General features: G+C 49.1%; 1 protein-coding gene across 4 annotated transcripts in view; it reads left to right on the top strand.

Annotated features, from left to right (window-relative positions):
- LOC135903138 (iroquois-class homeodomain protein IRX-6-like) overlaps positions 1 to 12,066 on the top strand; it is a 116,002-nt gene extending 103,936 nt beyond the window's left edge. For all 4 annotated transcript variants that reach the window (XM_065433534.1, XM_065433535.1, XM_070530712.1 and 1 more), the window contains exons 5-7: positions 5,691 to 5,847; positions 6,930 to 7,236; positions 7,665 to 12,066. In XM_065433534.1, coding sequence (XP_065289606.1) covers positions 5,691 to 5,847; positions 6,930 to 7,236; positions 7,665 to 8,407 — 1,207 coding nt within the window. In that variant the 3' untranslated portion in view covers positions 8,408 to 12,066. The remainder of the gene's footprint in view (positions 1 to 5,690; positions 5,848 to 6,929; positions 7,237 to 7,664) is intronic.
- Positions 12,067 to 13,220: the final 1,154 nt, after the last annotated feature.

Below are 13,220 nucleotides of genomic sequence, written 5' to 3'. Positions count from 1 at the left end.
TCATCGACTATATATGGCGGCCCTTACTGTTATGGCAAACTGCATATATGCCGCTTCCTTGAAGGGACTGTCTCTAGAACGATGCATACAACAAGCGCGAACGTTCCCCTACGACGTCGGTGATACTAGCTAAGGTTAAAGCGGTGAGGAGCTTTGAAACGCCCAGCGAAAGCAGTCCTCAAGTCATCTTATAGCCTCGCGGAAAAGACCGCTTTCTTTTGGGTGCCTTGTATACGGGCAACGAATGACCCTTGCGCCACTTGTAGCTGCGTAGCCGGAGCTTCGGCCTTCTGTCGCTGTCTCTCGAGTATAGGTCTTGTCCGTGAGGGATAAGTATGCGCATTCAAGATATTTCCTTGTCGACAGAAGTGGCAGCAAACGTTCGCGAGATGTCGTGGGGCGCGTCCCAATGAAAGACCCACTTCACGTGGCTTAAATTCGACCCCGCGCCAGGAGTACAACGCCGTATTGTGTTTCATTTCTCACTCGCTCGCTCTCTCTCTTTCTTTTTTTTTTCTTTTGAGGCCATCTTCAAGGGACACCGCCGCGCCGACGTTATAGCTGAACTGAGCTACTCAAAGCATCGGACGATAAGAAAAGAATTGAAAGTGAAATGGATCATTACCAAATCGGCCAATCGGATCACCGAGTGCCTGCTTGTCAGGGGGACGTGCACAAGCTCGGACCTCTAACGATTTTGTTATTTCAGCAGTGATGAATGCGCGTTGCAGAGAGAAGGAGACAGAAAATAGTATAATACTAAGGCACGACTTGTAGCAGCTGCAATCCTGTCTTCACTATAGCGGCATAGGATTCCGGGTGGCTTAGGTAAGCATGTAGCAGTATTAGGAACAGAACGTCGTTTTGTTTGCGTGAACGTAGATGTACGTGTTGTGACACCACAGTTCCGCACGCAATCGGCAACATGAATGAAACTTGAGATTCGTCAAAACCATGGTACCAAGTAAGCTATCGGCCACCCGCATTTCAGAGCATATTTACAGTTTCGTTTACGTCCGCGGAGAACGGTGCCATGAAACGTCCCTTCCTTTCTCCTTTTCTCGGTACAACAAGGCGTGTCAGGCGGGCTTGCTGAAGGCGTCGCGAAGACTTGGCTTACAGAAAGAGAGAGGGAGTGGCAGATTTGTCAGAGCACAGACGCCGAAGCGCAATAGAACCTCGCGTCGGCGCCGAACTGGAACAAAGGCGCACACGCGCTCGAGCGAAACCAGCAATAAGCGTGCTGCCGCTGGGATGCAGCCGGAGTGCCAGCGAGCGATGAGGGATGCAGAAGAGACCAGGCAGCGTTGAGTCACCACCCCTTGGGCGCACAGGAGGGCACGTATCTCACAAAGGCCGCGCCATAACAACAGCCAGGGAACCAATCATGTAAGAGGCGCACCGTCTGGAAGGTGGAGGAATCGCGGGCGGCACGAAAAGGGAAGCGACGTTGCACGGGGAGGAGGAGGGGCGCTCCGACGCTGCGGCAAGATGGACGAAGTTCACCTCTCGCGTAATCAACACCTCCTCCCGGCTTTCCCATCTGTGGAACTCGAAATCAATGAAAGCTGCGCCGGGGTGCGTCCGCTTCGCAGCACGCCGCCGGCTAAGTGCAATCGATGAAGGGCCCTTCTCTTGCGTCGAGGGATCCTTACGCCTTAACCGGTGTGCGGGATATTAGTGTAACCTCTGGCGCCATTGATCCTCGACTGGCTTCTACTTATCAACACTTATTAGGGAGCCCGGCAAGGATGCCATCTTCCATCTGCCTGTGTCGGCGCCTCCCTGGTCGTGATGAACAGCTTTAGGAAGACGCCGTTGTGATTTATGCGGGCGCTGCGCGGGGCCTTGTTCGCGGTGCCGTGTCCGTCTCTAAGTGGTGAAGAAAGGCGGGTGCCGTATAAATATTGGCGGCTCTGCATTCTGTTTTTTTTTTTCCCAGGCATTGTTTGCTGCAAATAACTCACCGTGGCACTGCGCAAAGTACGATTCCTGTTGTAAGCGGTCTGCAAACGCATGGCAACTCGCCCGAATACGCCAACCCTTGGCATGTGCCTTTCGTGCGAAAATGTTGTTCTGGAGCGATGCCGTTCAAACAGATGGGAGTGCATGAAGAGTGGCACCTCAAGCAAGCAACCAGACAACGGGCAATGAAAATAACGCTTTCTCCTTTTGTATCTTTTGCCTGAGCTCATTTCTACCGTGCAAAAGGCTGTCAATGTGCAAGTGGACGCACTTGTGGATATCTTAAGAGCGGCCGGCACTTCCTAATGGGCTCGATAGTGTATGCAGCAAAGCTGGTCGATTACTTCAAGTAACAAGGGCTTGTTCCGACGCAGGGCAGCATGCGGTACACCATGCGGCAACAGCAGAGACGTTGAAAAAATTTACGCACGTAGGACGCAAGAGGGAGGGCGAACCGCGCCGCCTTTTCCCTCTGCTGTATCCGTTGTCTGGTGCCTTGCACGCGCACCTCTGTGATCCATCAGCATTAGAAGGGGCTGTGCAAACACAAAACGACACACACCCTGGACGAGCAGCGCAGGGCGAAATTACGCTGTCACTTGGAAACGCGATGGAACTAAAGCACGTTAGAACACCGGTAATTGTGAGCTTCCGGCTGTCGGGACTGCTCGAACCCGGTGGCCCTTCGAACGCGGATTCCTGGTCTCTCGGGATTCGACGTGGCTGGCGCGCTCTTTCCTCGGGACGTGTTCAACGAGACTCTCGGATTTCCAGAATGGCTGTTACTGATCAGCCTCTCCGAGTCTAAATTGGAGGCGCGATGGTGTCGTGGCTCTCTATTCTTGTCTGTCGGAGCAGGGGAAAGGAAAGAAAAAGAACGTCCCTTTAAACTGCGAGGAAAATTACGAAGGAAGGACGGGAACACCCAGCGCTGTTGAGAATGTGTCGGGTTACATGGAAGGCTCGCGGATTCTCCCTCTATACGCCTCCTCTATAGCGTTCATCACTGTGACGCGTGCTCAGTCTCGCCGGGCTCATATGTTGACCCCTTACAGAATCTAGTACAGATGGAGCTGTTGACATGGGCGGGTGAGAGAAAGGCTGGTTAGGTCATTTTGCCTGACGGAGGACGTCACTATACACTAGGCGATAGTTGCACATTTTTCCGTCATATATTACCAGAAAGCTCGTTCTGCTTTGCATGCATGCATACGAACGTCTCTTCGCTTGTCGAGTGAGTCAGCTGTGGAATCAAGTAGAGCTGTTTTTAAATGAATAGTTAATATTTGACGAGACCCACGCTCGGTTTACGTAGATCGCGCAAATATTTATCTAGCGGGCGTCGCTGTAAAAAAATACACGGAGGGACTTTGGCTCGGCTGTAAATGGCTGAATTTAATGGAAATTTTGAACTAGACGATTGTAAGTTGACCTTAATAATATGGCGGTGCACCACTTAATCTAAGGAAGGGGGATGTAGTGGGGACGCTTGCCATCAACAAATATCGGTGGGCTTGCCGCAGGCGAGCACACCTATATACGCGTTGCAGCTCCATGGCTCTCGGCGAACAGTACGCTTGCTTGCCCGATATTTTCCTAAGAAAGAGAAAAGGACCAGTCGAAACAGTCATTCCCAACTCAAAGTCAGAGCGAGACTTTTCCTAAACTCCGTCCTTATGCATGCGTGCTCCCTCGGCACAATGGACAGTTTCTCATGTATAGAATTGTACGGCCGATCACGTTTGTATTATGATTTAGCTGTCCGTGTCAGTGCGGTGTCAGCTTCAAGCGAAAGGCGCACTTTATGCATTCTGAGAAGGCGTATGTGCTTTGATTTCACCATGCGCTAACAGTAAGGTAATATTTTGAGAGCAGTCAGCGTACCTTGTAAGAACCTTGGACCGGATAGACAATGCTCCTCGTTCGTAATATCTCATTGCCACTCACTAGCACATTCGTTGTTATCTCATTCGCTGTCTTGAATAGCCAGCACCTATCCTTGGGAATCATTCTTGTTTATGAACGGCTTTCATAATCCGCGCCCGTATTCGCAATACTGGTGATCACGGACTCTTTATGATTCCGCTGGGAATAAATTGTTCCGTTGATTTAGATATCACTGCACGAAATGCAAACAAAGACCTCGGGATTTCGGCTGCTGCGCTCCACACCTCTCGTTGTGGCGGCCGATACGCATGGTTTAGAGTCGGGCGAAAATGAGGCAGGATCGAAAATGGAGAACAGTGTTCGCAATGTCGGCGTGATTTCTTTAACTCTATGACTGACGTCTCTTCAGCTTTGTGAGCACCTGTGCTGTTAAAAAATGCAGCATGCGCTGTATACTGGCTCTGTAATGTTGAAACGCGTCGTGATATTAACGAAACACTATCACGTTATTGCAATATTAACGCAACGTCATCCCTGTGTATGCGCCGTCGTATTAGCCAAAATTACAGAGATAGAAATGTGGTCGAGTGCTTGCTTGTTTCACCACAGAGGCGTACACGCTGTTTGCCTAAGCTTTGACTTCCTCGTGTTGTAGCTCCGTACTGATCACCATTGTCGTATTCAGAGTGTCATGCTGTTATGGTTTCGAAGGATCATGTGCTATTACGCTCGTATACGCAGACGTTTGCTGGGCATTGTCCCACATGCTTATGCACGCGGCAAACACTACAATCCTGACCGCGAACCACCTTTCCGAATTTGCAGAACAGCAGCCAAGACCGAACGCAGATTCATTTTTCTGCATTAAGTAGACGCGCTGTGTTTCCCCGAGCTGCTAATGAACAACCCTCTCTCCACGGTGGTGTTTCGGGCAGCAGCGACCGATGCCTGGGGGAACGCTATTCATTTCCCAGAATGAAGTAACCCATGGGAATCGCCCGCGTCCTAATGAATGAGGATAATCATGATTAATATGCCTCGCCGATTGGCGCTCTGATCGTTCCCAGCCCCTCATTGTTTTGTAGGATTGCGGACTAAGCTAGCGCGCGTATATAACCAAGTTTCGTTCGGTATCGATCTTTTCGCGTTCACTTCCTTTTCTTCTTCTTCTTCTCACGAGAAAAGAAGAGCGGGGGCCTTCGGAGTTGTCGTATAGCCAGCTTCTTCGAGTGCCTTTGTGCTGCTTTCACTTTCGGGACGGTGCTGCCTTGTGGGAATTGCGGGCCGAACGACGCCGCAAATCGAAACGCTGTCGCGGGCAGTCGTACACGCCTGTACAACGCGGCAGCCAGCGTAGTTTCGGCCTCTCGACACTGGTCTCTTTATGCCGAGTGGGAGCAGGCCAGCGTTTCGCTTCTTCCGCGCTCGCTTTCCTCGACGTTTTTATTTTGTCGTTGTTATTGTTGTTGTTATTTATTTAGTTTTTTTGCCCTGCTTTCGATGTATGAAAACATTCTTTTGGAGTCTGTAGCTCCATAAACTTTTATTTGGGAGAGCTCTTCGCGGTATTGGAAAGAGAGACTGCTCGGGTCAGAGGAATTTCTTAATTTTTGATGCACACCACCAGGTCGTGGAACCTCTTGAATCTATCGTGGGATGCGGCGTGTGTTTTTGTTTTATGCTGGTCTTGTAAGCAGGCCAGTGTGCGTTAACACATTTTATACGTGCTCGTAGCAGACATTGCTGGAATAGCGCGTGAATGCTTGCGATGCAATAAAATTATTGGCTCGCACCACAGCGTCCTTGGTTTGACAACTTTTTTGCCTTTGTGTCTCCAGGTATGGCATGGACCTCAACGGCGCCCGACGCAAGAACGCCACCAGAGAGACCACGAGTACGCTCAAAGCCTGGCTAAACGAGCACCGAAAAAACCCCTACCCTACGAAGGGCGAGAAGATTATGCTTGCCATCATCACGAAGATGACGTTAACGCAGGTGCGCTCTCGATCCCCCTCGTCTCGCAGAGAATTCGCAACTAAATAGGCAGTTCTCTCCATTTTTTTTCAGTACTTTTGATTAGATTTGATTCTGAAAAATCGCGGTCCAGCGAAGACGCAGCTAAACAGCTTGCGTCTGCGCTAATATCTATGTTGCACGACCCTTAGCGTGTTTTCGCCGTATCGCCTCTCTTCTGTGCGCTGCTTAGAAAAGATGCACAGCGAGGGGGGCAAGTGTTTCCGTCTGTTTGTTTTGTTTTTCTTTCTTTTCTTTTCGTCTTCGAAGTTCTTTTCTCTTTTAAGAATCTACAACTGCTGTCAAAGGGTACACGAGTAGCCTTTTTATACTTGAAAAGCGTAGCCTGTGCAACAATGTATGTCATTTTTATCCTCCTCTTGAACTTGTCATGCCCTTTCTGCACTTTGCCGCCTTCCTGATACGCTAATAGAGCGACTGAACTCAAGAAGAAAGGCATATATATATATATATATATATATATATATATATATATATATATATATATATATATATATATATATATATATATAACTTGCAAAAAATTGGGAGCAGCAATCCTACTAGCTCCCGGATCTTTCCTAAAGTGTAGACAAGACGTTTGTAGAAGTTTATTTTGTTTAAGAAGTAAAGCAGGAACTCCGAACGTGAAGAGCATGCTCTCGAGCCGACATTGCATGTCCATTTATGCTGATCTACTTTGGTGTTTTCACGTGATGGTTGTTTGAACATTTTCTTGCAAGGAATGTTGAGCCCTGTTCGCGTGAAGCAAAACAGATTATTTCCGGTAGGAATAGTGCCATCAAGTGGATGATATAGAAGCACACGTGGAAAAAAGGAATTGTTTCGCCGAGGCGAAAAAAGTTAATCTCTTCCTCACCCGCCTCTAGGTGGGCTATTTAGCATGACGGTAGAGCGCAGTTTAACCGTCTTAACGTCCGACTTTGATGGGTGCTTTAACTTTTAATTACATTCCGTACATTCGGTAAACTAGGCAGCGAGGACGCAAAATTATATCTACCCCATTACTGATGCTATAGGGTCAAACGCTTTCGTTTGGGCAGGTGTCTACGTGGTTTGCGAATGCCCGGCGCCGGCTAAAAAAGGAGAACAAGATGACCTGGTCACCTAGGAACCGATGCGACGACGACGACGACGCGGACGGAGACGACGCGCCGCCCGCGCGACACGACTCCAAGGACGGCCAAGGATCAGCGGCCGCTTCGCGCCAGGACAACTCCACTTCTTCATCGGAGGCCGCGGCAAGGGCGGCTGAAGAACTGGCACGCCGGAACCACCAGCTGATGGCGGCCGCGGCCGGCACAGCTGGTCTGCCGGAGAACCGCAAGAGGCCACGCGATGAGTCTGACGGTTAGTGGTCTCCCTAGTTATGTATACATGCTTGCCTTAGCGCGATTCTTCATCCTGTACGAATCGCAATCAACTGTCTAGTTTGGTCTTGTCGAGAATTTATTATGTTGCATTCGAGGAGGGCACAGCCGTCCTCGATAGCTCTACATTAACTGGCCTCAATCATCTTGTACACTAGTGCCGACTTAATGCACCTGCCACCCATTATATAACTATGGTACTACAACAACTTTGTGTAGAGACCTGCACAAACTAAAGCGTCACTGAGTCGCTATGACTGAATGATTGAAAGTTTACGAAAGCGTTATGGTAATTTAGTGCGTCCGTTCAGGCTACGGTAAGACCATAATTAAGAAGCCGCGGCTGTGCCTGAGCGTTGGTATAACTTTTCAATAATCTGGCGAATATGTTTGCTCGGCCTTTTGCAGATCTCGTGGACGTGGACGACGACTCGAGGTCCTCGGACCTGACCGACCTGCGGCGGCCGAGCGGGACGTCGCATTCCTCGGAGGAGCCCCGTCACGGGCTGCAGCAGGGCGGCGGCAACTTGTCGGACGCCTCGCTGTCTGACTCCGAGTCTTCGGCGCGGACGCCCGCGGCATCGCCCAACGGACATAGTGACGTGTCTTCGGCTCCGAAGCCGCGCATATGGTCTATCGTGGACACGGCCACGTCCGGCAGCCCCAGCCACAGCATGCTGTCGCCGGGGACGCCGTCGGCTGCCGCAGTGGCGGCGCGCATGGCGTCGCTGCAGCGCTCGGCGCGGCTGGACTACCTGTCACCGTACCACAAGACGAGCTCGTGGTACGCCAGTACGTTGGGCAGCCTGGGCGGCGGCTCGTTTCCCCTGTCCACTGTGTACAGCGTGCCCACCATCATGTCCCCAGCGGCGGGGCTGGCGCCAGTGTCGGCCGGCTCTCCCCTTACGGACTCGACGACGGCCGCGTCGCTGAGCAGGTTACGGAGTGCCGCCGCGTTCTCTGCGGCCGCCGACATGGTGCTGCCGAAGCCGGCCGCCGCTCCGCCGCCGCCGGGGCCCTCGGGTGCCTTCAACCTGAGCCGGCTGGCGCCGGCGCGCTCCTCGGCCGCCGCGATCGCGGCCGCCGTCGCCTCAACCAGCAGCAGCCCGTCGACGAGCCAGGCGAGCGCGCCGCAGCCCAGCCCCTCATGAGGCAGCGCCCGGCGACGGCTCCGTACTGCTGCCGGTCGCAGCGCCGTCATCCGCGCGCCGGGCCGCCAGGAACACGCTTCTCTCGAGGGATGAGCGCTTCGGACTTCGTCGCCGTGTTTTCTCCCGCGTAGTGTGTGTGTGTGTGCGTGTGTGTGTGTATGTGTGTGTACGTGCCGCTGTCCCAGCGTCGTAGCACTGCATGTAGACTGTGCCGTCACAATGACGTGCGCGCGCACCTTAGAAGACCTCCCTTCCTCTGGCTGCTGTGCCGTGTGTGCAACTCGCGAGAATTTCGACAGCACGCCGACCTTGTGCTGAACTATCATCATCTCGAGCTTCCTACTCAAGCATGGGGCATTTATTTGTTATCACTAGTGACTTCGCGCTCACTGGGCACCGCTTGGCTACAATGACAAACTGAAAGATCCCAGCGCCGCTAGCGATCCAGGCTCTGGATGTCACAAAGTTTACGTGGCACCTCTGCGGGCGCGGACAAGCTTGCTTTTAGACGAATGGTTTGTAGCACTCGCTCACAACTGCGAAAGAGAGGATACAGTGCGTGGACCTCTTCCATCCCCTTCGTCCCTTCCCCACCCTTGTACATAGAAACGAAGAAGGAGAAAAATATCTCGTGTCCTGTTTGCTGCCGCCTCACCCTACATTGATGTCATCTTGCATCGTTCACGCAGAGACCCTCTCTACAAGCCTCGCCCCCACGCCCTCTTGCTGCTCTTATGTACTAGTGTTGAGACCGACACGGCTTTTCTTTTCTTCTTTCGTTGTTGTTGTTGTTAAAGCACGTCAAGAAAGGTCCAGTGCGCCGATATTTTAGGACGTTCGCGTATTTTGTAACGACCGAAGTGGCTTCAAGTCCCTAATGTAGGAAACCCTTTAACGTTGTCTTCATTGAAGCTTACCTACGTGGCCTATTCCCTCGAGTTGCGCCGCATTTTTTTAGTCAAATAGGAAAACCCTGTGCAGGCCGCAAGCAGGTTGCAGCGATTGTATGATTTTGTGACGTGTTTTTCGTAAGAAGTTGTACTAGCTCTCGAATTTACGCTGAATATCTTTTGCAGCTCTCGCTCATAGTTGCGCATGTGAATCAGCGGGAACAACTTTATGTGCTAGCTACACATGGGTTCATTGAATGAACACTTGTCTGAATGACTAAACAGCATAGCAAGCACCCTTGTGTGTGGTAATGTGGACGGATTTGCGGATTGTTCCAAATTTAAACCTTTTTATTTTTTTTTTCAATGTTCAAGCAATCGTCATACTTTCTGCTTAAAGGCTTGTTTGTGGTTGAATTGTCATCGCAGCCTACATCACACCGCAATTGTAACACTGTCCATGCCTCACTCAATGTACTGTAGTACAATGGCTGATTCTTTTAGCTGGAAAGCGCTGGTATCTTGTTTGAAGGCCTTCCGAGCCAAGGAATTCAGCCCAGCGCGGGACAATGAAATTGTGAGAGACGTCAAACTTTCTCACTTCATAATGTAAATTTATAAACTATGCTGGCATTTGCGAGATGAGGCACAAGCTGACACATATCAATAAGGCTACTATGTCCAGTGCGTTATCTGGGATTTTTTAGGCTATTTGGGCACAGGCTATATGGATACGCTGAGTCATTGACAGGAAACACTAGAAGTTTATGAGGGTCACCAAGAATGTACGATCATTTAAGTTCACATCTCACCATTTCGCAGCTATTATCAAATGTTTCGCAAAGCCAAAGTGATAAGTGCTCCGTACAATAGTATAACGCTCTTTTTACTTAGAAATATTTATTTTGTTGTCTTTTCATTTCTCGTCATTGTGGAAGTTCTGCAAACGTGTAACATCGCGCGTAACGGATTGAGGTGGTTGTGTAAAGTCAGATCATCTGCAGGAGCAAATAGCTGCGGCTTGCGTTGTGTGGGGTGACGCATGTTTCGTACTGTTTAATGGATGTGCCACAGCGAAAAGTGACTGGTGGATACCCGCTACATGCGCTAGCTAAACTAATGCGAAAACTTAAAGTGCGAGGACGATATTTTTCAGTCATATGTCGAGAATTATGCAAGGTTGCCCTAACTACCTAATAAAAGGCTATCGTGCAACATGAGAGAGCATGATATCGGGCAATGATTTACACGGTTACAAATTTGTTTTGCCCCGTTCAGATGAGTGACATACCGGTTCCATTTAGATGTATATAGTTCACTGCTCCGTGAACGTTTTATTCCTTTTTTTTATTACGAAGTGTACGTGGACCAGGCGTTTAGGTACTCATGTGAGCTGATGGAAAAAAGAATACTCACCTAATGATGGCCTCGAGAGCTACGGCAAGAATATTGTTACTTTATTTATGTTGCGGTAATGTGGGAATTGTTAGGTCATAGATACATCATGGAAGATAAACACACGGTGACACTGATTTCCATCAAAGACCGGGTTTGCCGAATAGTCAAAGGCGTGTGCACAGCACACTTAGTCTGAAATTAAATAGGGGGAAAATTGCGCCCTGGCGCACTTTGTAAATCAATACCTGGTTGTTAAGAAAAGGCATGCGCACTTTGAGCCATGGCATCGCGTTGGAAGGCCGAGATCCCATATAATTCAAAAGGTTATGCGGTATCTAGGGTATACGCACAATTGGGGACCGGAGGGTAATAGGGAGGGGAATAGGGAGAGAAAAAGGACGCGCAATCGGAATGTTCAAATTTTTTTCTCCAAAACATTGTTATAATAATTATTATTTCAATGTGAGTGACTTTACTGGATGCAGTCGGAGCGTGCAATGTAACCTAGGATGTGTTGATCATATCGTCCGAAACTGCAGAAAGTGAAAGGCATTTTATTAACTATTAGAACTTGGGGTTGCACATTTGTTTTCGAGCGTTGCGCATACGTACTTGGAGCGACAAAATTCTACTGTGCTTTTGACTGCGGCACTTGCATTTCCCGCCTGCCTGGTGATATTTGCGAACTTTGCTGCTATAAGCAGGAAGTGACGCGTTGATGGAAGTAAACTGCCGTCTATTTCGTGCGGGGGAATAGACCACACCATATGTGACGTTTCGAGTTCTGTACTGAGTCAGTTCGGATGTGTTGTTACTTTACGCCAAGCTGCTTCATTTTGTCAATGCTCTCTGTGCACAAAGCCAAGTTTCAGCAGCTACCACCGTGGACTTGGCGTTTTACACTGATGTTTCTATTCTGTTCTCATTCTAGTGCTGTGGGTTACTGTGAGTGACGTGCTAGGTTCTGCATATTGAGCTGCTAAAGGAAAAAGAAGCATGGCGTTACCAAGAGGTGGCGTGGAGGCACAATGAACTTCCCTCTGTAACTTATTCAAAGGCAATGGTGCAAACGGACTGTAAATATTTAAAAAAGAAGTGAATGGTGCAGTGTGTGCATAGAAAAAAAAGAAACAAAAAGCAGGATGATGAATTTTCGACCCTGAACGCAAAACAGAATGTAAACTCTTCTGTAATATTTTATTGTTTTGTTTTGCGTGTCTTAGTTGTTGATTTCACGTCCTGAACACTTTATTTCCATTTCGAGCCGCTGTCGCTACTGGTTCTCTGGCAACCATGACGATGACAGACTGCGTGTGTAATACAGTAAAATACAACGTGTTGGATTAAAATATAGTGATGATAAAAACATCATATGCTGCTGGTTGTCTTTTTTATTCACTCTCAGTGTGCTTGGGATACATTTCTTGTACACAACCGCCCATAACAAGGAAGTGATGAATATAACCCGCAACACCATAGTGGCGAAATAAAGCTTCCCATGAAAATTGGATAGGTATTATCTGTCAGCGACCTCGCCCTATTGTCCAAATGCATGTGCGAACTGAACTTATGTGCGCATAATAATTTTAGAAAAACATTAGCCGAGAGCATAACTATACCTGAAAACTGTCCTGGGGATGTATTTTGTAAGGATTACTTTCATCCGATTCGGTTAACCGTCTTTCGTTGAAGCTATTTAGTGACGGATCCCGGCGATGGCGAGCGCGCGGTTTCTTGTGAGCCAACGACAAACGACAAAATGAGTTTAAAAAAAAGATTATAGTTACAAAATAACGCCCCTGATGGAGTTAAGAAAGCAGTTCGTGACCAAGAACGGTTCGTAATAACGGGACCCTGTCAACCGTAGTATAAGTTACGGAACGACCGCAAAAGCGTCGGTCCAAGGCAAAGATTTCATCCGAGCGAAACTTTTGTGAAATCAACTCCTCATGCTTAGGCTCAATACGTCAGCCGATGTTTATTATGCCCGTCCACCATATTCGGCCGTTTAGCGACATGACTAAGCGTTATTCCTGCACGAGAACTATCTTGCCGCACTGCAAATCACTAGCCATCGTGAGAGAACTCAACAACAAAGGCTTCACCGTAAAGTTTCAGTGGATTCCTTCCCACATTGGCATCTCAGGAAACGAAAAAGCTGATGCGCTTGCATACGCAGCACTCGATCATCCTCCCAAAATCAAGGCTCCAAAGAGTAATCAAGTGCAAAAATCTGACGTTCGAAATCACTTTGCGTCGCTTTGGATTCCACCGCATATGCCCTGCGTAACCAAGAGATTGCACCGAGAGGAAGCCACACTTCTATATAGAATAAGGACAGGATCTGCTTATACACCGGCCTGGTTATTTAAAACGGGGCGAATCAATTCTCCGAACTGTACGGCATGCAACGAGACAGGAGACATTGAGCACTTTTTGTGGTCCTGCCAGCAATTCCAAGATGAAAGAGACACTCTCCTGAAAAATCTGCAAAACAAGGACCTTCCGCATGCACGCCTGCAAGA

The sequence above is a fragment of the Dermacentor albipictus genome, chromosome 1 (genome assembly GCF_038994185.2).
Source record: "Dermacentor albipictus isolate Rhodes 1998 colony chromosome 1, USDA_Dalb.pri_finalv2, whole genome shotgun sequence".
Classification (NCBI taxonomy): domain Eukaryota; kingdom Metazoa; phylum Arthropoda; class Arachnida; order Ixodida; family Ixodidae; genus Dermacentor; species Dermacentor albipictus.
The sequence above is the reverse complement of the archived record's forward strand: the minus strand, read 5'-3'. Positions and strand labels throughout refer to the sequence as shown.